The 26,078-nt window shown below is 36.9% G+C and overlaps 2 protein-coding genes across 3 annotated transcripts; both read right to left on the bottom strand.

The window, feature by feature from the left end:
- Window positions 1-1,974: 1,974 nt before the first annotated feature.
- Window positions 1,975-7,821, bottom strand: LOC144662270 (uncharacterized). Its single transcript, XM_078523044.1, has 3 exons — window positions 7,471-7,821; window positions 3,982-4,131; window positions 1,975-3,281 (listed from the first exon to the last, which is right to left on the bottom strand). Exons 1-3 carry the CDS (start codon window positions 7,732-7,734, stop codon window positions 3,117-3,119), a joined length of 579 nt encoding a protein of 192 aa, XP_078379170.1. The 5' UTR covers window positions 7,735-7,821; the 3' UTR covers window positions 1,975-3,116.
- A 6,319-nt stretch (window positions 7,822-14,140) lies between these two features.
- Window positions 14,141-21,488, bottom strand: LOC144663581 (histamine H2 receptor-like). Of its 2 annotated transcripts, XM_078524593.1 has the most exons (3): window positions 21,077-21,488; window positions 19,056-19,848; window positions 14,141-15,624 (listed from the first exon to the last, which is right to left on the bottom strand). In XM_078524593.1, the coding sequence occupies exon 3, from the start codon at window positions 15,583-15,585 to the stop codon at window positions 14,479-14,481; it is 1,107 nt and encodes a 368-aa protein (XP_078380719.1). In that variant the 5' UTR covers window positions 15,586-15,624; window positions 19,056-19,848; window positions 21,077-21,488; the 3' UTR covers window positions 14,141-14,478. The 2 variants fall into 2 exon arrangements, with proteins under 2 accessions (XP_078380719.1, XP_078380718.1); XM_078524592.1 differs by lacking the exons at window positions 19,056-19,848; window positions 21,077-21,488 and adding an exon at window positions 17,887-18,191.
- Window positions 21,489-26,078: the final 4,590 nt, after the last annotated feature.

Raw genomic sequence — 26,078 nt, 5'->3', positions numbered from 1 at the left:
TCTTATCCGTCGTTCTACATTTTTTAATTAATTTTAAGAATATTTCACTGAATAAATATATGTTTTGAGGATTCTTTTCTCAGTTTTTAACGTGGCAACTGGAAAAATATATTAACGTGGCAACTGTAAATATACTTCTTTAAGATGTAAATATTTGACATGAAAGTTAAGTTGTAATAAATGAAAGTTTTGTTTTTCTTGTTTGTGTATTTTGTGTCGGAGAGTAGCCACGCATTCAGTTTAAAACTTCAACCCGGTAAAATATATCTCCCTTAGGAAAAACGATTCTGGTGAAGAGAACCTGCATGCTTTGCTGTGAAACATTTATAAATCGTATTTACTTATCTATACTACACGTTGTCGAAAATAATCTAACACCGTTACCTGTTCGTCCGGTTGGTAATAAGCAGAGAATTTGGGTAACCCATGACTATTTTCTCGAGCCGTGCTCCCAAAATTATTAGAACTGGGTTTGTTTCAACTGTCTGGACGCATAAATCTGATCGTTTTAGGGAGGATACCGTTCACAGCGAATGGTTGCGTGTTCCGGTTTAAAAAAAAGGTTTTGATTAGGCGTTAAGGGAAGGCATATAATTACCGAATTTTGCGACTTGAAAAGAGATGGATCACTCGTTGCGCCTCTAGATCTAAAGTGCAAAATGGCGAATATCGCGCGTTACACAGATGGTTGCTTTGGAGTTAATATTCTTGTATAAGGTAGGGGTAGGGGTAGGAGCTTAAGTAAGGTAAGGTAAGGTTGCGCAAGGTAGGGGGAGGGGCTAATTTCTGCATATCACTATTTGAGACTCTGGAACGCTTGATTTTAAGCGCCAATGATATACCCCGGTGGAGACTCCTATATATAAAATTACAGGGGCAGTCGTTGGGAACTTTGAAAGGATTTTCTAATTAAGGTAACAGGTTTTCTGAGCGCGGCTCGGATCATTTTCACCCCAAAGAACTACCAATTTTGTTTGTGCCGCTCAACAGGGTATGATTTTTGTCTCTGACTCTGGAACGGAGTATAAAAATCACCCTTTTGACTCTGGAACAGGGTAGATTTTCCCCCAGAATCTTAATTAAGAACGTTAAAGTTTAACTATGAACTCCGCTCCCCTTGTCGTATTGTCTCCAAGCCACACACAAAGTCAAGTGAGCGCTTTGTTAACTAGTGTTTTTTATTTATATGTTATATATTTTCATTGTGGATATTGTCTGAAACAGGGTCACAAATTAAGCTTTTTTCTCTGGAACAGGTCCAGAGTATCAGAGACTCGGGGACACATCCCCGAAGCAATGGGGGGGGGGGGGGAGTTGGTAATAGCTTTTAAAAAGTCTTCTCAGTGCACAGCTACCAGTAACAATAAATTTACAAACCACAAAGACTTGGGGCTCTCCCTCAAGGAGAGAATCCTTCTTTAATTAGAGCCTACAAACAAAGAATGGCTTAAAATACTTTTAAGAAAAATACAAAATACTTGCGTTAACTTTTACAAGTATAATAAACTACACCTACAATTGATAAAAAGTGAAGTGTCTAAGACGGAATCCACTGGGAAGTCGAGTAATATTTATTAAAGTTGGACAAAAATCAAGTACCAGAATAATTTAAATCCTATTGCGTTATTTCCTACCGTTAATAAAAGGTAAAGATGTAAGTAATTATCCGTGATAATACCAACAACAATTTCTTATCAGAGTCTGAGAAAATGAATTTCAAAGTTTACAAGGTATAGGCAAAATCTCACGTGTAGCCATTTTGTAAATTCGTCTTAAGCGATTTAGTGGAATTCAGCGGAACTTCGAAATTGGTTTTCGATGTTTGGTGTTGTTAGAAAAGATTTCTTTTGATAAGATATTTGAAGCAGTAACAAAAAAGTTTGCAATAAGGTGGAAATATCTGGTACAACATTCTTTCAGTCTGGAAATGAATTAAAGTTCACACGGGCAAAACTCCTCTTTGGATTCTGGGAATTCAGTGGAACTTCGAATTTGTTTTCGATGTTTGGTGTTGTTAGAAAACATTTCTTTCGATAAGATACTTGAAGCAGTAACACAAAAGCTTGCAATCAGGTGTAAATAGTTTTGGTACATAATTTTTTCCAATAACTACTCGAAGTCCTGGCGGATTTCCTCCTAAACACTTTTTTACCTATCATAGCCAAGCTAACTACTGTAATGAATAGCTTATCTACACATCTACATCTTAAATACTTTATCTAAACAGCAAGTTATACTTTTAATATAAAGGCTGTTTGTACTTCTGGATTAAGTTCTTACCTATTTCTTATTAGTTCTAACCAATTTAGTGGCAATTTATTACTTGTCATCAATAATCCTTGTTAAAGAAACATTAGCAAGTAAAGTCACAACTGGAAAAACATACAGAAAAAAAAAACTTTTGCAAGTTTACGACAATTATTTCGCCCCAGGTGACCTTCAGTTTGCTTGTCGGAATATAACTATATTACCAGACAATCTGTAAACAGATATTGCATGACGGCACTGGACCCGACGTACAGTATTATATATTTGGAATCGAGACCATCCTTAACAGGACCATCACAACACAAAATGTATTCAACGTATTCATCACCCACAGCAAAAAGTATTTCCTTGAGAGTTTACTACAGCTGACTAGTTGGTGGAAGGAGTGAATTAAGTTCCATCACATGTACTGTTCTCCTCGTTAACTTTAACAAGCAAAATAGTCGACATAAGGCTGCAGCTAAAAAGTTCGCGGCATGCATCTGACTTGTCCCAAGTTTCTTTTCTGAGTCCAGGGAGACTGGGTCAAACTGAAAATAGAGGGAATCATGGGAAGGAAGAGAATAACCCCAACCGTGCTTCTCGCGTTAATATTTATAGGCGAGACTGCGGGACAACTGGGGACGAGTCAGGGCGTGCATCACATGGCTATGACACATAGCAGGGCAAGAGAAATGGACTTTAGCTAAAGCCTTCTGCATTATTGCCTCCTATTTCCAGGTACAAGAATTATTTGGCAATACAAGAACATTAATTTTAGTCACATGACACATAAAAAAATGCACTAATCAACTTCTTCTTAAAGCAAAGATGTTGACAAAAGGCTCTACACTCTCTGTGGCATTTATTTAAAATAAAAAAGCCACAGCAATAGCCAGGAATGCCAACCCAAATTTGAGCTTGATTGCCTCACTAGCACTTATCATGGTCACGGTGGCAAATCCCCGCTTATCATGCTTTGTCAGGGAGTCGTCAGTGTTTTTGTATGCCCATACAACAATGATTTCACCTTTCTAAAAACAAGGAAAATTAAAAAAAATTAAAATTAGTTCATCAACAACCCATTGTGTTGACTTTGAATTCGTGATTACTCATTTGCAGAAATTGTGCTCTTTCAATGAGGTCCCGGCCATTTCATGCACTTTTCAATAAAAAGAAAATTACCACCGAAATTTAGTGATCCTTTTTTTTTTTGCTGCCATCAATTTTAATTATGGTGACAGCTAACACACCTCGAAAAACAGAAACAAACAAAAATGGATTGCAGTCAGTTACCATGAGTTACAATTGACAAATGAGACCTTTTGAGCCAGTTGTTAAAGTGAACTTCTGTTTCGTAATGGGTGTGCAGTCAAGCCTAGTGGCCCATGAGGTTGAGTTGAAAATCCGGAGCTTATACCAGTTTCTATGGTATTTCCTCCCCCCTCCCTGCCAAGATGGAATGCTAGTCCATCAGTGATCACAGTGTTACCCATCAATATTAAATCCACTTGTACCTATTATTTATACAACTGGGTGGAGAGAGACACTGTGAGAGTAAAGTGTCTCGCCCAAGAATGCAACACAATGGCCGCAGCCTGGGCTCAAACCCGGACTGCTCGATCAAGAGTCCAGCTCACTAACCATAAGGGCCACCAAGTCTCCCACACAAGCCATTTAAACCAATATAAAATTCTTGGATCCTGGCTTTTTAATAAACGCATGGCAGCTCACCTCAATAACAACATCCTTTGAATCACCCTCGTTGCCGAGCCTCCTGTGGTATTTTATTGTGGTGGTTCCACCAACTTCCATTGCTTCCTCAAGCATGCAGTCATTTGAGGGATCCAGTGGAGGTACCCTGTGACCATTTGTCAAATAACCCTGAAAATTTAAGAAGAAAAAAACGTATTGCTTTAAGTTCAGCACGTGGTCTGTCCCATTTTGTTGTTTCCTCTCCATCTAATTTTTAGGCACCCAAGTGCTGCATACAACAATATTTAGGTTTGCACCCCTCAGCCTCCCTGTCCCCCTTCCTGGGGAAAAGGGGGTGGTGCTCTCTATAATGGTATATACAGGGAGACCCTGCCCGAAAGGGCTTTAGATATATGAAAGGGTAGGGATATTGGTCAGTTAAGTATTTAAAAAGGCGTTCAGTGAAATATTTCAAACAGATACACCTTACTGCTGTTAATCTGCTACATAAAAATGGCATCAAGACTTCCTGTTTAAGGCATATGTCGGTAAATTGAAAGGGGTGCCTTTTCTGTCAAAATGCTATATACACTGTAAAAGGGTAAGGAGTTGGACCACAGGGCAGAGCCTCCCCGTACAAAACATTTTTCAGTAGCCCCCCCACACCCCCTTCCACCCCCTCCCTGGCAGCTATGTGCCCTGTGGTTGCCATGCAACCATTTAAACATAAAATGAGAAATAGATGCTGCTTTTAAAATGTTTTTTTTTTTTTTTTTTTTTTAAAAAAAAAAAAAAAAAAATTAAAAAAAAAAAAAAAAAAAAAATAAATAAATAAAAAAAAAAAAAAAAAAAAAAAAAAAAAAAAAAAAAAAAAAAAAAACCCCCCCCAAAAAGGTTTCCTTTTCCTATTAAGCTTTTAAAATTGATAAATATACCTGCCAACTCTCACGCCTACGAGTTGAAAACTTCGATCTCAAGCCAACTCGCGCTTACAAACCAATTTCTCACGCCTAGTAAAGAAATGTGAGTTATTACAACCATAACCGACACACTTTCCAAAAATATGTAAACTCAAACCAATGTGAGAAACGAAAACTCCATGTAAAATGAGTAAATGACGTTACTTTTCCCAAAAACTCAGAGTTTTGACAAGAATAGCATTGGGGATGAGGTTGTGTTTAGCAAAACACGTCCATGCACTGGGATCGGGATATGTTCGGAACATCTTCGCAATACTTCGGACGTCTTCGGAAAACTTTGGACATGGTTGTATCGTCCTCGGAAATACTGGCACTCTCAGGATAAAAATCTCACGCCTTTGACCCAGAAAAAGTTGGCAGGTATAATTTAATAAAATAGTACATGTATGTTATTTATTTTTGTCACCCTCATCAACAGAAAATTTAATACACTTTTTTCAGTGGACAAAAAGTATTATGTATAAGGGGCCTTAAAACTCAGTATTGAACCTTAAAACTTGCCATTGGAGGTAGCATCATAAATTTAAGTACACACAGATTGCGGACTTTTGAAGAAAATAGCAATTTTAATTCATGGATGTCGAAAATACAATGGATTGGTGATGACAGCTGAAAATTTAGACCCAGAATCCATGTCTGTGACCCATTTTGATCTATGTGACTAATTAAATTGACTAGTAGGGATTACATTTATCCTCAACAGATAATCAAATTTTGATTGGTAAATTTTGAAAATACAGATAAAAACTATAAACATTAGCGAAAAAACTGAACAACGTTTCCATGTCATCTTGGCACCATTATCAAGTTTAAAATGTGTGTGCGAAATTATAGAAACTAATTTATACTAAAAGCATTCAAGGTGCTAAATATAATAAATTAAGTTAAGATAAAAAATAGCTGTTAAGTGTTACAATGTTCATTTAAAAAATAATAATGACATGGCTTTTTAAAAATATTGTGCACAGTTCCGTAAGTACCGACCCCACAGGAAACAGTTGGTTTTGTTAAGGGCATTTGCCATAATTGTTTATGCACATCCTTACTGTGCACATACAGGTAATTCATGTCAACGTCATGCCACATCATGCATGAGCGCACAGGTTAAGAAAACTTTCCAAACACTGATATAGGGTGGGTAGCCATTGCGTTAACTTTGCTAAAATGCAGTTTCCTCTCTTAAATTAAGTTGGTGATCCCCATTTTTTTCGGGATAAAAATTATAACCTTTTGGGATAGATTTCTACCGATTGACAAAAAATAAGCCAAATTTGAATGTTAGAAGTATAAATAGTTCTCATTTTCTCTTCCCGCGTGAGATCAAATCAGTCACATTGTGCAACATTTTGCTGTTTTGAATGTTTGCAACTCCAATTGTTTAAAACAAGTTTACTCTAATTGGACTTTAAAAGTCAAATATATTTGTTCAATATACCCACTCAAATAAATTCGGACAAAGGATATTTTGTTGTCAGAAGCCTCAGAGGTCATATCGAGAGACAAAGTTATAATTTTATCCAAAGAAGAGCCTATAATTCCTTTAGATATTGCATCTCGAGAACAAATTCAGGGACCCCATTGTTTTACATTTCTGACATAAGTAACTTGTAAACTAGCAGTGGTGAAATTTAAAGAAAAATTGTAATGTTAGAAGATGTTTGCCTGAATGGCCTTAAATCCCTTCAGGGGTGCTGTTCTATAAATGTAACCTGGGTCTATTATACTTCCGGTGGTTTTAGCTGATTTTGAGTGTCTGTCTGCAAGCACATTCTTTATATTTTCTATGGTCAAGAAATTTTTGGAGGTATCTATCTTTAGAGCAAATAAAAAAATTGTGGCCTTGGAAGAAAAATATATAGGGGTGGGCGGACTGGACAAACCCTGAAATAGACCCTCAAATATTGGTTTTCAGTGACATGGGAAACTTGTGAACAAACTGAAATACAATATTTCCCGCCTTAAAGGCCAACATGAATAGAGGTATTGTTGTGCAAACATTAATATACATGTAATCCTATTTTTATTTGCATGCAGGGATGCCATAATCTGTTAAGCACATTTCGATATTGGCTTAATATAAATGTGATCTCACGCAAGCATAGAAAGTTCCTGCAAAAATAGCTGTTTTCGTGAGAAAGTCTTTGTTTAAAATGTGCATTTTCTCTCACACCTCGCTCAACACAAGCATTTTTCAAATTTAGCACTAACAATTATTCTAATGTTAGCTTGTACATAGAATATTTAAGAACGCGAAAACCGTACGTAACTTAACTTTAACTTAAGGCTGTTTTTTCAGGTGAAAATCGACGATATTTTCAAGCTTATATACGGTTTCCAACAAGGTTTATTGTCACTATAAACTGAATAAAGCGCTGTAAAACAATATAAATCACTCCACAAACATTAAGAAGAAAAGATTATGTATGCTTTCTTTTGTAAACAATGCTGAACTCTTTGCAAAACAATACATGTACCCCTTCGAATTCCTTTCAAAACATGCAACTTCGGTAACTTAAATGTAAGTAAATCCTTATCTTTAGCGACTCACCTTCAGACTTTTTTTACTTCCACTAACATAGCCAAGACAGGCATCGTAATTTTCCATGTTATTGCTCTTCTCTTTGGTAAACGCCAAAGCCACCCAGCCGGTAGCTTTGACCTCGAGCGCAATCTGCATCACGTTCGAAGTGGAATTATGTGTCCAGTAAAGCTTGTAAGCGTCCGTCAAAGAGGCCTTGTTTTTATATTCCGATGAAAGATCTGCAAAAGAACTTCCACACAGTAGCAGCAAGGATAATATTGTGAGCCCCATTTTCGTCCAGGAGACGTATAACAAGACAATGACTCGACAAGATCCAAGATTATGAAGAACACAGCTTATACCCTGTGTTATGTAATCACTGTTTTCGAGGAGGGACTGGCCCTAGGGCGGAAAAGCGAATCACAAAATTCTCGATTCCTATTGGTTCTCATTCTCGTCCCCATAGCCCTTTTTGTTTCTCTTAGCCGGCAGGGCCTAGGCACGAGGAAACAAAGGGCCCTTTGTTTCCTCGTGCCTAGGCCCTGCCGGCTAAGAGAAACAAAAAGGGCTATGGGGACGAGAATGATTGGTTCTCCGCTAGCAAAATTCTCGAATCTGATTGGTTACCAGTTGGTCCGATTTGTGCTACAGCACTGGACCGTAAGTTCCCAAAATAACATCCCCGCCCACCGCCAAAGAAGAGACCCTCTTGACGCAAATGAAAATGCAATTGAGTGAAGTGCCAGCGTATAAACAAAACAGAAGCACCGGATCTAATCAGCTTTTAAATTTACAATCAACGAAACAAAGCTACTACAAAGCTACAATCAACGAAACTAAACTTGTCAAGCTACTCTGAAATTCGAGATTAAATAAAGTTTATGATGATGATGATGATGATGATGATGATGATGATGATGATGATGATGATGATGATGAACGAAAAAAACTAAAAGCAAGGCTGAAAAGTAAAGGAAGACAACGTCACGACTAATACAGTCAACTCTCTCTAAGACGGAAACCGTCGGGACTGGCTCCAATCTAGGCCTTTCTCGATTATGCTAGTAAAACTGGCATTTAATGCTACTAGAAATTCTCGCATAAAGCCAAAAAAATGCTAAAATTATGCCTGATTTCCTTAAAAAATGCCACTTGAATTCCAAAAAATGCTTTGTTTTATTTCAAACAAAACGTACAAACTCTCACATTATATGCTCATATCAACAACAGGTGATACTTAATAATTGTTTGTTTATAAAAAATCAAAAATAAAAATAAAAAAAATAATTTATTTTTTTAAAAATAAAAAAAATAAAAAAACACACACACAAGTAACACAACACAAGTACACAAGTAACACAACGCACAAACAGTCGAAACAGACCGAAAACAATCAAATTATGTAATCAAAATTGTGAAACTTTAGGATTATTTATCCTTTCGAGTTCTGAGTGCTGAAAATCTGGATCACAGTCATGAAAAGTGACAAAAAATGCTAGCAATTCTTTTTTGAAGAAAAAACGAAAAAAATGCTCGTTTTCCCAAAAAATGCCGGAAAAAATGCTAGCATAATCGAGAAAGGCCTGTCCGTCTTAGAGAGGTGTCCGTCTTATAGTGAGTTTAGTTACAGTAAAATGACTGAAAAACGGCAGGGACGGGACCAATAACAGGTGTCCTCTTACAGAGGTAATGAATAACATTTCGATTTGAGACATTATCTGGTGTCATTACCACGAGCAGAGGGCGCACAAGGATTGTAACAGTTGACTAGCGTTGGCTGCACATTCTGTTCTCTGTGGCATTATACTGTACTGACGAGGACAAAAGAGTCCGAAACAGCTGTCTCTGCCGCATTAAGTTTTCTGCGCAGTTCTATCAGCCTTGCAGTTTCACGTTTCATGTCTTACAGATATGTCCGTCTTATAGAGGTGTCCGTCATGAGAGAGTTGACTGTACAATGTATTTCGAAAGGCACTGCCATTCTTCAGGTTCCCTTATCCTTTTTACGTGAAGTGTGATTGAGGCTATTCACTCTGCCGTGAAACGTCATTTTGGAAATTTTATTTTTACGTGAAAATTGTGATTCCCAATTTTAAGATCTTTCTTTTCGCGTGTGCGTGAACGCAGTTTTTTATAGCTAAAGTCCGTGATCTGTTTAAAAACAAATGAAACTTTTGTCAGCTATTTTGCCGCGTGACACAATATTGTTACGCAAGTATTTACGCACAACTCAGAAATGTACTTTGAACAATATCTTTACGTTGCGTGGGGCCTGCATGTTGGACTCGGCTTTTACAATTTTATAATTCTTTTACTACGTCAGACTCTCAATGTGAGCTCGTAATCTTTTAATCTTGGTTCAGTTGAAGTCTTGTTAAGACGGAATCCACTAGGAAGTCGAGTAATATTTATTAAAGTTGGACAAAAATCAATTTCCAGAATAATTTAAATCCTATTGCGTTATTTTCTACCCTTAATAAAAGGTAAAGATGTAAGTAATTATCCGTGATAACACCAACAACAATTTCTTATCAGAGTCTGAGAAAATTAATTTCAAATTAAGTTTACAAGGTAGGGGCAAAATCTCACGTGTAGCCATTTTGTAAATTCGTCTTAAGCGATTCAGTGGAATTCAGCGGAACTTCAAAATGTATTTTCAAAGTGTGGTGTTGTTAGAAAAGATTTCTTTTGATAAGATATTTGAAGCAGTAACAAAAAAGTTTGCAATAAGGTGGAAATAATTCTGATACAACAATTTCTTATCAGAGTCTGAGAAAATGATATTTAAAGTTCACAAGCTATGGGCAAAAGCTTACATCTTTTAAGCGATTTAGTGGAATTCAGCGGAACTTCAAAATGTGTTTTCGATGTGTGGTGTTGTTAGAAAAGATTTCTTTCGATAAGATATTTGAAGCAGTAACACAAAAGCTTGCAATCAGGTGGAAATAGTTTTGGTACATAATTTTGTCCAATAACTACTCGAGGTCCTGGCGGATTTCCTCTTAAGCTCTTTTCAACTTTAAGCTGTAGCTTGCCTTGGACACGTGAACGTGTGTTCAATTTAATGATGATTTGAGTATCTCCGGGTTAGCAATTTGTTCTACGCTCCTACCTTGAGCTAATCACCCCAGACGGCCACCAGAAGGCCATTTAACAATATCAGGTCTTACACTTTTTGATTGTAACAGATCTAAACAGTGATTGGAATTATTCGTTACTAAACTGAAACATTTTAAAATCGAAATGACGATGTGCCGACTGACTCTGACGGAGAGGTAGATTACATGTAACTTTGCTGAAAATAAAAGAGTCTTGAAATAACGATGCTGTAAAATAGTGTGATTTTTAAATCACACTATTTTAAAAATATCCAATGACGTAAATTAATAAGTTGCATAAAATTAACGCGAATGTTTGAAATTAGCGTTAATAACATGTATAGTTAATTTCCTATGACAGTAGATCCTCGATTTAACGAACCTCTATATAACTGACGAAGTCCTCGGTTTAACGAACGATATTCCTAAGCCCGGCCAAAGTTATAGTAAAATGTATGGAACAGGACCTCGATATAACGAACACAATCCAGTAGCCCAAACGTAAAATGAACCTCGATATAACGAAGAAATGTCAACACGCGACAAAAGATAAATGCGAAACAGACCAACAAGGATGAAAATTCTTTAATCCTGTAAGAAGAAAACAAGTTCAAATACATATATCCAAATCTATGTGCATATGTTATACATTTTAAATGTTATTTTCAGAAATCGATAATAGCCGGAAATGCTTGGTACGTAGTGCAGCGTTAAAAACGGATTAACTATTCCTATTGTGGTTGTTTTTCCGCAAATTCGTCATATCGAGGTTTTCAATATAACGAACCCTCGATATAACGAACGAATTTCGTCAGTCCCTTGGCACTTCGTTAAATCGAAGTTCCACTGTATAAGGAGAGGGGGGATTTTACCGGAAGCTTCGGTGGGGTGGTGCCGGCGGCGCCGTTTAAGCTTTTAATCCTTACGTGGTTAAAATTAGATAAACTACGTTTATTTTGCCCCCTGTTTACTAACGGACAAGACACAGTAACATCACAAAAACAATTTTGTTTTGGCGTTTATTAATCAATTTTCTAATCAGCTAATGATATAGGGGCAAACACTAAACATAGCGATGGCAAGATCTGGTATATTTTTTGTAAATTTTTATAAACTGTTTTACGTATTCTTTCTTAACAGGTTACTATTTTTAGCAGCTTCTATATTTGGCTTTTTTCTCCAAATAATTTACAATCAGTAACTTAATTCAGCAGTCTTCATATTTTTGGAGATTTCGATTACGTATATCTACGGAACTATTTTGCTCAAAACTTAAAGTGTTATTTTATTAAGAAAACTACCGATATAATTGCGAATTTACATGTTATATACTTGAACTAAACCTGGTAATCTTCTGTATAAGTCCTTTAATTCTATGAACATTTTTTATCAGTATTATTGTTTTCTTATATTAACCCTAAGTACCTTTTATAATCTTTGTACTTTTTATGTTGTTTATGTGAGAAAAAACGCATTTTGTCATTAACAGCGATAGTTTGCTCTTCAATTTGCTAAAAAGTTGGAGCCCAACTTAAAAACTTCAAAGGGCTTTAATTGACAAAACTGAATTGAACGCTTCTATTTTCGAAGTCAGTCAGCCCGCCAGCCTGCCCGCCAGTCAGCCAATAAAGTATGGAAGAACATATAATCTCAGATGCAACATCCCTCCAACAGTAGCCCTCCTCCCTCCCCACCGTCCCCATTTATCCCTAAATATAAGCCCTTGGCGTTTATGTTGTCTTCAGGTTTATATAGATTAAAATTTACATATTACACAATTGTATAGCTCTAACGATTATATGCCTGCTAATGTAAAAATTTTTTCGTTAATTTTTTCATAACTTTAAAGTATGCTTAGAGCTTTAAAGTACACATTTAAATCTAAAAAGCGTTTTGTGCTTCATGTCAAGTGTTATTTACAGACTTTGAAGGGAGTGCTGACTCATAAACTGAGTGAACATAAATGGTTCTGTAACAAGGAGTTATAGTTCCCAGTTTTCTTGTCTCTCTCTCTACTATATATTCTTGATTTCGTATTTTATTCATAAAAATGTCAAAAGTGCTATACTTTTGATGCTATTTTACAGCTGCGCTGATTATGACAAAGACCACTTTATAGCAGTCAAGGACTCCCATATTAAAAGGGTAGGGATGTTCAACGGAAAATTTGAGTTTTACTCCTAAGGGAGACCAACCAGGGGCGCTCAAGCTTTATTATATTTGGCCCCCAAAAGGTTCCATTCTAAAACAGACACACAGATAAACGTTACAGGTATTTTAAGGACGATAAAGACATTCCATGGAACGTTTTCTTTTATGAAGAAATATTCGAGATTCTGTGTTAGGTCTATCTTAAACTGTAAGAGAGCATTTGCTTATTCAGCCTGCGTGAATCGCTACTAAAAAGATGCCTTGATGGGGAAAAACATCAGTGGCGTTCTGTCCTGAACACACTAAGTGAGACAAAAATTGGCAAAGAACATCCCCCCTCCCCTTTCACACGGGATTCCCCCAAGACAATGATTTACGCTAATTAAAGCTCTCTGTGCTGATTTAAAAAGAAGAGAGGTGAAGTTTTCGACTTCCCTTCCTCTCTTGGGCGCCCAATTTTATTGCAATAAGACATTCTCGTCCCCATAGCCTTTTTGTTTCTCTTAGCCGGCTTGGCACGAGAAAACGGAGGGCTCTGGGGACATAGGATTTTGGAATTAATTCGAATTTTTTTTATTGGTTGTTTCGAACAAAGAATTTCTAAGCGGAAGTCGAAAACGTAACGACTCTCTCATACATTCTTTTAAAACGCCATGACTGCATACATGAAGACCGGAAGTCCTAGAATCTAGGACTGGAAATCCTTTGTCCCCAGAGCCCTTTGTTTCCTCGTGCCAAGGCCCAGCCGGCTAAGAGAAACGAAAGGGCTATGGGGACGAGAATGGCAATAAGAGAGAGGCGTCTAGGAACGAGACAAGACTTAACCTGTAAATATACAGTACTGTAAAAATTATGCTCAGTCCCTGGAGGCTAGCCTATTTTCAAGACCGTTTTGACGGCATTGAGTGTCTAAATAGAGAGGTGCACTTCCACATCTCGGCGATTCATATTAAAGTAGTTGTGGGAATGTAATTTTCCAATTAATTTTTCACTTTTTTCCGATTTAAGTGAGCTTACAAGGTAGGGACTGACAGAGTTTTTACGGTATTTTTTATGCTCCATTAAATATCGAGTAAATATATTACCACAGCAATTGATAAATTTGCATTGTACAATTTTTGGTTAAAAAACGAACAGTGCCATATAACAGATAACTTAACTTTTTTCATCGATAGCTTTCATGTAAGTGGTCACACACGAGGAATTTATCTACAAACATTAAAGTTTGTACCACTTTATATAACATTATTTGAATGGTCACACACTATGGTTTCATCCACAGACTTAAAAGTACCAAAATACTGCTCAGTAGCTTCATTTAAATGGTCACACTCTGGGATTTTACAGAGTAGAACAATGAGCCCAAAAGTGGGACCAATTTATATTACTCCCATTCTTTTTAAAGGATTCAATTCAATCAGATGTCAACTGGAAGCCGTTCTCGGCTTCTGATTGGATAAGGACTGCACGAAAGAATGCGAATTAATCAGAAGTGACACAGATTTAAGCTCCCGGCTGTAAGAGTAAGGCCTGGTTCACACTAGCGACATAACGACATAAAAGCAAGATCACGCAAACGCATGTTGATGTTTTATGTCACCAGTGTGAACAACATAACTTAACGACATAGTTGGAACATACGGACATAAGCATAACGACATAAGGATAGAACTGAACTTTTCTTTATGTCGTTATGTTGCTAGTGTGCACCAGGCCTAAGACCGACCTTGTTTAGCATAGTGAACCAGTATCAGTAGCTTTCATCTGAATGACAACCTTTCTGGAATCAAGATTGGTAGTTTTCTGGCGGTATCCGCGCCTCCCCTTTACTTGCGGTAGAGACTTCAGTTGTCTGGCTCAATCTTCCAACAGTGGATCGTCTTCTCTCCATCGCCAGGTCCCCATTGGTACTCGAGAGTGATGCAGCGCGTCCCCTCCTCAAGGCCGTTTGTAACATCTTCTTGAGTGTGCTTCTGAGTTCTCGGTTAGTGAAACAAAACATGCACGGGTTCACGGCAGAACAGCTATACTGCAGAGACAGCGTAACGGGGTATACTTCACCAGGTATATTCCCGGCTCCTATTTGCAAACCCCAGACCAGCACCACCATGTGAGGGACCCAGCAAATGAGGTACGCGCCGACGATGAGCGAGATACGCTTCGCCGCGCGAAAGTTTTTGCGGAGTTTGTCCGCGCTGGGGCCCACTACGGGAACGATGCGAAAAACCCGCTTCGCTTGGTTTGTGGCGATGCGATAGACAATCGCATTGGAAGTAACCATGATGAAAGCTGGAATGAAAAAACTGCCGATCGTCATGAATAATATGTAGCTTTTTTCAAGTTCTCCATCGCATACGTGTCCGTGGAGAGTCGTGGGTCGGGACCGCCAGCCCATTAGTGGCAAAACAGCCGCAACCAACGCGTAAAGCCAAACAGCCCCAATGACCCCCGCTGTTGTTTTGGTCGTGGTGAACGCCTCGTATTTGAACGGGTAGGCGATGGCGAAATACCTCTCCATGCTCACGGTACAGAGGTTTAACGACACCGCCGAAATACTGATCAGGTTTACAGTTGCAAGGAAGATGCATTGCGCGGTCGATGTGAAGCGGAATGTTCCTTGCAGAAGGCCGATGTTGACTGGCATCACCATGGAAACGATCATCAAATCTGCGATTCCAAGACTCACGATGAAACAGTTGCAAGTTGTTCGCAAACGGCGATTGAGGTAAACAGTGAAGATAATAATTCCGTACGCGGTTACACATGTTGCGATGATTAAAGTGTAGAAAAATGTCAGTCCATTCGCGTAAGGAATACCGTATCCGCTTTTCTTAGCAGCTAGCCCGGTCGAGTTTGCAGTCTCTTGCATGCTGCTTGAGCAATTGCTTGCCATATTGAAACTTGTCTGCTCGCTCGCTCAGTGAGACCACTCCTAAAATGAGAGCGGCATTCAACTGTAAGAAACTTAAAGCCTTCGACGTTTTAAAAAATATTGGTGCATGATGACAGAAAGCTTAATTTAAATCGGAATCTTAAACTAAATCCGTTCCCTTCACCTGCCTACAACGAGCTTCTTGACTTGTGTAGTTCCGCACGTTTAAAATGAAATTAATTTTAAACATGCGGAACTTCACAGGTTAAGCATTTAAGTAATATTCATCTTGTTAACTGAAATAAAAAGCTCAAAGGAAAAGATAATCTTACTTTTCTGTGCATAATTCATCAATGTATCGTTTGATCACAGTTTTTAACTTAAAAGGAGAGAAAAATAATAATAACAATGAATTACCTCAAGTCTCGTTTCTGGGACTCTTCCTTAGTTAAAGTTGTTGCCGTTTTAAATGTATTATAGTGATAAAAACGAGCCAAGTGCAAGGTAAAAACAATTAAAATGCGAAATGCTGTAGACGTCAGTTTTTTAACGCCATTATTTTTCAGGTTTTTAGGGAAGAAACACAGATTTGCCTTCGCAGCAACTTCGCCCATGGAGGAATGATTAGCGAAATTTGGAAGCCCCCTTCGGTTCAGAATATTAAACCATTTTATTTACTTGGCAGTTATATAAATTATTGGGGTAGTTTTCCGCTTGGAAACAATAATAACACATTGTTAGTCCTGACAGGTGGGAAAAAGTACGAAAAAAACTAATTAAAATTTCATCTGATGTTTAAGGTTTAATTTTATCGAAAACCCCTTTAAAATCTTTTTATACTTTGAGTAGATTATACGAATATCCTTTTTTTCTCGTTATTGCTGCATGAAACTTCACATTTCGTTTTAGGATTTAGCTTGAAAATATCACTCACAGATTGAGAATTTTCTCTTCAATGTTCAATTTGCATGAGTCTGGTTTTAGCTCTTTCACAAGACAGATAAAACCAACCCCTTTTGATAATAAACGTTCGTTGGCGATTGCAATCTTCCAATCGTAGGCTAGTTTCAAAGATGACCCAAATTATGCTATGATAAAACATTCAATGGTTAATTCTGAGAAATTACTATTTAAATTACTGTAAGCCTTTAAGCCCTCGGGAGAGTTAAAATAGATTAAAATTGCTTTTATCGCATGTACAACTGAAAAAAGTGGAAATCTAAATAAAGACAAAAAGGATCATCTTTCCAACAAAGTAAAAACAACCATCATGTTTTTTTACAATATGCGGCAAGTCAAAGATGCCTCGTTTAACAATTGTTCCCTATATACAATCAAATGATTAACTATGCTGTTCTTTAAATATATATTCCTTTTTATTTTATCTATTTTTATTCTTTCATAATCATACACCCCTTTCTGCTTTAATATTTCGTTTAAAGCAATAGTCGCATAGATTTTAGTTTTCATTCGCGCGGAAGTAAATTACACTAATTTGTCTTTCGATTCTTTATGTTAGCTCAAGCGCCTACTCGAATAACAATTTTTATAGTTCCGGTGTGCGCTATTTTAATTTTAATTCATTGTAGTTTGTTGTCCAATTTTCCTTCAGCTGTTTGTACATTTAAAAACATGCTGTTCGATGTCGGACGAAAACAACAACCTTCATCAAGATAAACTTTGATGATTCACTCTCTTCGTTTGACTTGCTCACTTTTTTAATCCTACCATATTGATTTCACAATTAGCTTAAGTATACAAAATACCAAAAAAAATGTCTGTACAGTGTTTTCAATGATTTTATCAAGTGTTATTTTATTTGTCGCCATGTTAATTTTTTTTAACCATTTCTTTGCGTGGTTATAAGCTAGAAAAAGACTAGTTTTTGTTATGTTACAGGAAGGGTTAGCTCCCACTAGATACAAACATCAACGCTGTACATTAATTTTGCTGAAAATCGAACTGGAAAAGCAATATTTGGGATAAAAATTATCCATAAATAATTTGAGCTGGTTCCTTAATTGTCTCTCTTGACTCAAATTTAAAAAATGTGTTCAGCTTAAAGTTGTAAAAATGAAACGAGAAATTTTACGGTTTAAAACGTCTTGAAAACGAGTAAAATATCTGAAAAATTGAAGTTACAATCTTCTTAGCTATCACGTGAAAACTAAATTTTTGAATCGGAATCAGGCACTATTTTCGTCTCCGATCTTAACCAATTTCGATTACAAGTTACAGAGCTTTATAGCAGTTGACATTTTTTACGAAAAGCCTGTTTAGATTCATGGTACACGAATGAATTAAAACGAAATCAATTCATACCTTTCTACACTTGTTTAGTTGTGTCTTGCCATCCACCTAATGGTCTGCTTTAGTTTCCGCATCTTACTGCCAGGAGAAAAATGCGAAACGTCGACTTTGATAAACCTCCATAAATTTCTTTTTATTTACGTCAAATTTGACTGGCGTGGTCTCCAATTACTGTCTCTGTTCAGGCAGGGTCGATTAGCAAGATAATGAGACGAAGCCCCCAATTGCTTTGTTGTTGGGCGACTCATGCGCAAAAATTATGACCCGGCGACTAAAAATCGAAAACAGGAAACCTCGGCAAAACACAGATTACAAACTGCGGCACGTTGTTTCTCTGCAAAGTCACGCAAAGTAGCCGTTGGCCTAACAAACCCAGTTAAAACAACAACAAAATTCTAGATTAAAAAAAGTATCGTCTCTAAATTTGTGTTGTGAAACTTTTATCCACAAAACCCTTGCAAAACGCCCACAGAGCAAATCAAATCAAAATTCCGCCAACACGAAAAATTTCTTAAGACAGATGTTATGAAAAAGTGTTTAATAATTCAATTTACTATCAGAAATCTCGAAGGCGAACCAATAGCTCGAGTTTACGTTCAGGGAAACTGAAACTCTAATGATCAAAGTTTTGCATTAGGAAATGCGAGCTAAGATTATTTTAAAATTAAAGCTTGTGGCTACAACCCGAAGAAAAACAAGCTTACTTCTTTTTTATCTCAGTTAGTTTTAATTTACTCCCGCTATTTAATTTGGAGTGCTTGAAACTTTTAGCTTGAATTTCCTTTTACAAGTATATCTAAGTACGTGCTAGTTTAAGAGATACTAGAGAATTTTTACACGCGATTGGTCAGCGTAATTTTCAGATCGTCAATACCTAAAGGGAAAGATAAAAAATTACATACATATACTGTACGGGAATTTGATGTTTCATTCGCGGTTCAAACTGATTAAATTTTAATCTCAGTGATCTTTCCAAGTATTGCAGAGCACTAACTTTCGATATTCACTCTCGGTATTAAAATCCGATAACCTTTTTCTTTATAAGAAATCAAGGTTGACGCTGAGAAAGGCCGTAATTTTAGAGAACGCTAATAATAATAATAATAATAATAATAATAATAATTAGGCCATGTAAGAAGATTTTCGCGCGAGCGTTTGCAAATAGAACGATCAAATCTTACCTTTTTTATTGTGAAAACAAGACTCTTGGATAAATAGCTGCTTCCAGTTAGTCTGAAATATGACTGGAACTTTCAAGAAATGCGATATTTCCTAGAAAGAGTCTTCGGGAACAGTTTTTAGTTTTGCTCTACGATATGAGCAGTAATATGGCGGATGTTCAAGCTAATCTGACAGTAAGTGCGGAAGTGGCTTCAAACTGGTACAGTTCCAACTTCCTTTAAGGAAACTATGACAAGTATCGAACCTTAACACTTGGTAGAAAATGTGATGACACCTTGAAAATTATCATTGGCGACGTAGAAGTTCAATCCACTGAATGCCTGAAATTGCTTGGGGTATCAATAGACAACGATCTCCGATTTGATGAACATATTAATTCTATCTGTACGAAAAGCAGCCAACGTGTAGGAGTGTTAATGAGACTCAGGAACTTGATACCCACTAGCACCAAGTTACAATTGTTTAAAGCTGCCATAATACCCTATTTAACTTACTCTCACCTTGTCTGGCATTTCTGCCGTGCGAGTGATAGAAGAAAATTAGAGCGCATACAAGAAAGGGCACTCAGAGCCATTTTAATTTCTGCGACAAAACGTCAAGTTATGACAAATTACTAGTTATGGCCAACCTATGCACTCTACAAAATAGAAGGTTACAGGACCTAGCTACTCTTATGTACAAGGTTAAGCATAACATCTGTCCTAAGTATGTTGCTGACTTATTTCAGAGGTCTGAGACGAAGTATGCCTTACGCAACAAAGAATTTGTTATCCCTAGATCTAATACTATGTACTTATTGACTGAGTGGGAGGGCCGGACGGGAAAATATTTGGCTCGAGGTCAGGACGTACGGACCGAGCGCAGCGAGGTCCGTGCGTCCTGACCGAGAGCCAAATATTTTCCCGTCCGGCCCGACCTAACTCAGTCAATAAGCATTTTATCATATGACCACTGATTTGTTTTTGTTTGTTTTTCTTTCGTGGATACAGATCATACAGACGCGGCGGCCCGTTTCGCGCGCATTTTGAAAAGCCAATGGTAGCTCGTAATTTGTTTGGGAAGCCAGTAAAGTTCATTTGAACTGCGATGTGCGTACAAAGTTTTTGAACTTCTGTTAAGTTGTCAACCAAATCTTCTAGTTTTAGCTCCATTCCAAGAAGATTTAAATCCGACTAAATTCCTCGTACATGATTGCAGTTAGCAGAAATTTCAAAGGAAACGTTTCGGCTAGTCGTGCTCGTCTCTCAACGAAGAATTAGCGACGTTTCTTCTGAGCCGAAATTCACAATTGGTTTGAACGGGAAGATTAATCAATTTTCCACCAAGAAGGATTTTCGATGTTAAAACAGCATTAGATCTTAATCTATGAAACTACGTAAAGACTTGGAAAAGGATTGTACTGGCAGTTCAGGATTTTGCTTCGCTTCGTTTCCCTTCGGCTTCAAGTTGTTTTGTTTACCACGGATCGTAGGATTCATGAACGTCAGGTTAGTCCTAAACATGTACTCGCATTTTGTTTGCTGTGAATCTTATTACGCAGCAGAAAGAGAAATTTGAGTTTACTTCGCATTTGCATTTTTCCGCAACGTTTATCATGACTTAAACCAGGATACGTCTTTCAGGTCTTTGTCCGATTATGTTGTTTTTTGACGGCTTTTATTTCGATTTTATTGTTGTTGTCAGGAGTATTTCTTCCTCATTTGCCAAGTTTAATTTAAACATGCTTTCAAACTACAGCGCTTTCTAGATAGTAAAGTTTTAATAAATTAAACATGTTGGAAATTCTTTGCTTTTTAAAAAATCTTTACTATCGTTCATCTGAATTCAAAGCTGTGGAATCAACTGGTTCAAATTTCGGCATCTCGCGGCAGTAGCGGGGCCGTACGCATTTCTAGTAGGGCCGTACGGCTTTTTCCGGCCCTGCTAGAGCGAGGCGTACGGCCCTCATACGGGACTTTTTTTCATATGGTTTTCCAAGGAAATTGCGCGCGGGTCCGTACGGGTCATATGATAAAGTCACATATGGCAAACATACGATCAGATACACTGGGCCTAAGATATGGAACATAATACCAAAGGACATTAGGAGTTTACCAACACTGTCATCTTTTAAGAAAAACATTCGTAAGCTAGACTTAGATATTTTAATGAATGATGATTGTTTCGCTAATTGTATTCTATGTAGTTCTTAATGTAAGTTCTTAGCTTGTATTTTATCTGTATATATATTAAAAATATTTTATCTTGTATTTTAACTTGTATATATTGTAAATAGTTTAACCAATTTTAACCGATTTTAGCATTTATTAGGATATTTCGATTTTGTTATTTTTCTTTTACTTTAAAGTGTCCCCATTTAGTGGTTTTATTACTGCTATTTCAGTTTTGACACTCAAATAAAGGTTTTATTATTATTATTATTATTATTATTATTATTATTATTATTATTATTATTATTATTATTATTAATAGTGACTGTGCGATTTGGTAAACACAAGTGTTTCTGAAGTTGGCTATTTCAAACAAACGTGGGGATAAAAATCAATATTCAACCGCTGGTTTCGTGTGGTTAGCTTACTTTTTAAGTTTCCGAATCTTGTTAAGTGCTAAGCGTGTCGCTAATCGTAGAGATTTCATTCAAATTTTGGATTAATATACAGGAAAGCGTACTTCAATTATTTTGGGTTGCTGGACCGAAATCGAACAAATCGAGGTTGTGATTTCCTCAAAATAGAAAATGTTTCTTTTTGCAGTAATTAGAAGTCCCACGCTTATTTAATCTCTCTAAAAATAGAACATTAATGCCACTTATCAGAACCTTGATCTAAAGTGATTCTGAGTTGTAGCGCATAGAAAAGTGTTTCTTGAAAAAAAAAATACTGCAAAATAAGATTTTTAAACAATGAAGTATTGGCGATTTTCACTCGCTAGGAATTCAAAGTAAGCTTATAATCCTGTTCAGACTCAAATAATTGTTAATGCCTCCTTCTTTTTGCGCTTTTGAGGAGCAAAGTTCTTATAGTCATATTCGTCGCCTATATTTTGGGCATTTTATGGCAATGACCGCTCGTTACAGATTTTGGCAATTTTCAAGAAGAGAAAAAAGTTTGAACCAAAAAAATTTCATAACGTTTTAACTTATTGGTTCATTTCGTAGGGTATCTCTGAGCAAAATATGAAGGTAGTGAATCTTCCAAACATCTGCAACATTTTTCTTATTCCACCCCGTCTTTAGGAACTGAATTCTCACTTTAAAATTGCTATCTAAAAATCATCTCTATCATTCTATAGTTCCTCGATCTAATAAGATAAGAGAAAAATTCTGTTTAATTAATCTAGGAAATCTAATTCAAAATGTACCTGTATTAAAGAGGTTTCGCGTTAATGTGGTCTACACGTCAAAGTGAACCTAAATTCTAAATAGACTGACGTGTTTTCCTGTCGAAATTTTTCCTTTTTCAAATATTTAATAAAGGTGATTGTCTAAGTACTCGCCGTAATTCCAAGTTAGATTAAATTTCGCAAAAAGTACCGATTAAATGTTGCAAGGAATATATCCTTTTTTGCTATTGATGAATCAGTAAGATGTCTATCTTTCTTTATTTGCACAAACATTTAAGGTAAATGCCCTCGCCACTTAAAGTAAATGACGTCGCCAAAACAACCTTTTATGTTGAGGTGAACTTTGTACATGAATAGTGCTTTTCAAATACGTTATAGATTTGATTTTTGGTAGATATCTACGCTATACTATCACTAATACCGCAATCTGATTAACTACATCAAATGTCTAAAACGTTTCTCGATTTTGTGTAGACTTAATTTTTTGTCTTAAATGTCTATTATTCGACGGTGGTAAATAAGGGTACGTAAATATGCCGATCTTTGCTATTTTGTGGCCAGATAGATACGTCTTCTCGTCACTATTTTCGTTAAACTCCAAGCTGTTTTACTTGAAAACCTTCTGTAGTGTAGTCTAGCTAATAGTTAGTTATAATAGTTATAAATGTTTGTTTTTAGATGACGAACTTCTAAAAGGTTTTCTATCATTGCTTATTTGAACCAAATAGATTTACAACCCTATTCTAACATCGACAATTCTACCAGTAATGTGATCAATCTCGTTAGAAAAAAAAAAAGACAAACAGCCAACATACCGACTAAGCCTCGCCAAAGATCCTCGATGCAGACTTCGTTTAGGATCCACGATCAGCTATTAGACAGGCAGAGATTGGAATCCAAGCCAAAAATTGACAGCAAATCCACGATCCGCTGTATTTTTGAAATCCGCAAATTCGCTCAACTTTTCGCAAAAGCCCGTAATCTCTACGCCTTTTCAGGCCAAATCCGTCCACCCATGAACTTATCTACCACCCTTCTTTTCCTTGCCCTCCGGAAGCTTTCAAGAAAATAATTTTACCTTTGCTACTCAGCACTCATGAGGAGACAAAATGACAGCTTTTGCAAAAGGTGCCCTGGGGTGTTTACAAGTTGAAATGACCGTTGAATAATACATGTAAGTGTTTTTTTTTCCTAAATAAGGAAACCGACCACAAGGGATGGCGCTTTCAATTTTTTAATTCAGTTTTTTAACTGTTTTCCCATGTACTGGGAAACTGGAAACAGGAAAAATGAACAAAGAGGGTAGGGTCTGAATGGGGTTTAGTGGTTAGTGTTATTTGCCCATAATTTTTAGTCAAAACGTAGTCCACAATTTACGAATAGATTTTTCATAAAATTTACTGTTCCTGATTTCTGTTGGAGATCAAAACAAAAAGGCTCCAAAAAGGCTAATATTATTTTGTTTAGTATATCAAGAAGTTTGCGGCCATTTTCCGACGATTTCCGATTTTTCGGAAGATTTCCGAAAGTACAGAAAATTACCGAAGACTGCCGAAGACTTCCGGAGACTACTGAAGATTTCCTAGTAGAAATCGGAAAATTTTCTCTAAGTTCATGAGTGATTTTTCTACCGATTTTCATAAAGCAGATAAGAATTTGTAATGCTAAAAGACTATGGGTTTCTCACAAAAGCCCTCCAAGCAATTAACTGTATTTAAACTGTATTTTCTCTGGAAACCAGTGAACATTAAAAAATCGGCCAATGTTACCGGCAAACACTAAAAATTATGAGCAAATCAGACCCTAAACCCCATTCAGTGTAGGCAAAGTTTGACAACCCTTTTTTAGATGAATGACTTAAATTTAATTTAATCTTGACTCGTCCCCAGTTCTTCCCTTACTTCCAAAGAGGGCTCTTATAGTTCTCGTAATACGCATGCGTCCCACCATGTTCTCAAATACCTGCAGGACACATAAGCTGTGTTTTATATTTAGTTTAACTTTTCCCTGCTGGTACACAATAACAACCACAGAAAAGGAAGAAAACAATAAACAAGACTAAAACGGCAACGACATCCACCATTTTCTTCCAAGAGGAAACCTTGAACTAGATTTCTTTTACAGCAAACCAGTATCAAACCTTGTCCAACTGTGTCTTTTGGCCTGAAATACGGCGAGTTCTAAACCCGGTGGCGTGATCGCTTCAAGACAACAGGTAAATATATAACGTTATCATTTGCGAAGTTGAACAGGGGTGGCGAACGGATCTTTATTAAATAATATACGCTGGCTTAGTGAAACAATTGGTGAACAATTGGTTAAAGCGCATTCCTTTGAAAGAACGAGAAGATTTCATATACATAGTCATTGAGCGGATAACGTTTCTAGAACATCATCAAGAAAAATTCACTATATCCTGAAAGGTTATTTAATTAATATCTACATGGTCACCAAAATCATTATTATTTATTTTTTATCATTTATCATTATTATTTATTTTTCCATTCCGAGTTTCAACCCCTTACCCTTTTATATACCATTTTTTACAAAAAAAAAGATAACCCATTAATTAGCTTCATATATTTTCGATAGAAAATGCCCCTTTTACAAATTCCAAAATGACAGTTTTTCATACCCTTTACTATATAGTTCAACTCTTGAATTTGCTTCCCTCTTGTATACCTTCGACACGAAAAAAGTACCCCCTTCGGGCGGAGCCTCCCTGTGAGTGAGTATCCTCCCCCGTTCCCAGGACGAATCTGACTCGCTGCTCACAGTGCCTCTTTCCATAAGCTGTGCATCTTGACAAATGTCTGGGGGTGGGCAAGGGGGGCTTCCTGTACTTCGATAGACTGGCAAACCATCCATCAGTGGAAGTAGCAATGCTTCCTTAGCAAAAATTGCATACATCAAAGTAGTAAGGTCATCTACACTTTGTTATGAGTAAGAGAATACACGTCTGTGCGTTTAAACAGTCAACAACCACACAGGGCAACCAACTTATCATAGCACACTTTATTGACAGGTCAATTTTTAGGAAGCGCAGCAGATGCCTGGAATTGGCGTTGTGATCATCACATTAGTATGCCTCGTGTGCTGCACGTGGTTCCTGTGCATTTGGTCCAATGAACTTCGTAAGAAATATCACGTGGATTAAACTGTCCAGCGCGTGCAAACAATCCTGCAAATGTCAAGGGGACTCAAGGAACGAGGCTTAAATGAAGTAAAATGTTAAAGCAACATCAAATATAAGGGTGACAATGAACGCTTTTTGTTAGTGCAGAGGCGACTGTGCATTTTCGCTGAAGTCTTGTATCTTAAATTTGAGTCTGGATGACTCGGATATTGGGCAGGGTTTTATAGAGCAATGTTTAATGTAACGTTTAGCTTTCATTTCTGTTATTTCAGGAACGGAAAGTTTCATTTAGTTATTAAACTTAAGACAAAAGAGAAAAGTGTGGAATATTTTATCTGGACAAAGCTATGGAGCTCTAAACCGCCCTCAAGAGAATATACACTGTTGACGTTTAATCTGTCAACGATTGCGGTTTTCATGTGCTAGTTGCTCGGAGGTAAATAGCAAAGGATATCCCATGTTTGAGTAGCCAATCAGAGCGCACCAACAACGCTATCCACAGTTTTAGTATATACTTGTTCGAGTTAGCGTGGGATTCGAGTTA

The sequence above is a fragment of the Oculina patagonica genome, chromosome 8 (genome assembly GCF_052425735.1).
Source record: "Oculina patagonica isolate OP01 chromosome 8, crgOcupat, whole genome shotgun sequence".
In the NCBI taxonomy this organism is placed as follows: domain Eukaryota; kingdom Metazoa; phylum Cnidaria; class Anthozoa; order Scleractinia; family Oculinidae; genus Oculina; species Oculina patagonica.
This window is presented reverse-complemented; position numbering and strand designations above follow the sequence as displayed.

Excerpts from the sequence above, each read along its gene's own strand:
- LOC144662270 (XM_078523044.1), bottom strand. The coding sequence starts at position 7,734 with ATGGGGCTCACAATATTATCCTTGCTGCTACTGTGTGGAAGTTCTTTT. Across the intron at positions 4,132-7,470 it reads GAAGTAAAAAAAGTCTGAAG|GGTTATTTGACAAATGGTCA; the intron begins GTGAGTCGCTAA and ends TTAAATTTTCAG. Across the intron at positions 3,282-3,981 it reads CAAAGGATGTTGTTATTGAG|AAAGGTGAAATCATTGTTGT; the intron begins GTGAGCTGCCAT and ends CCTTGTTTTTAG.
- LOC144663581 (XM_078524593.1), bottom strand. The coding sequence starts at position 15,585 with ATGGCAAGCAATTGCTCAAGCAGCATGCAAGAGACTGCAAACTCGACC.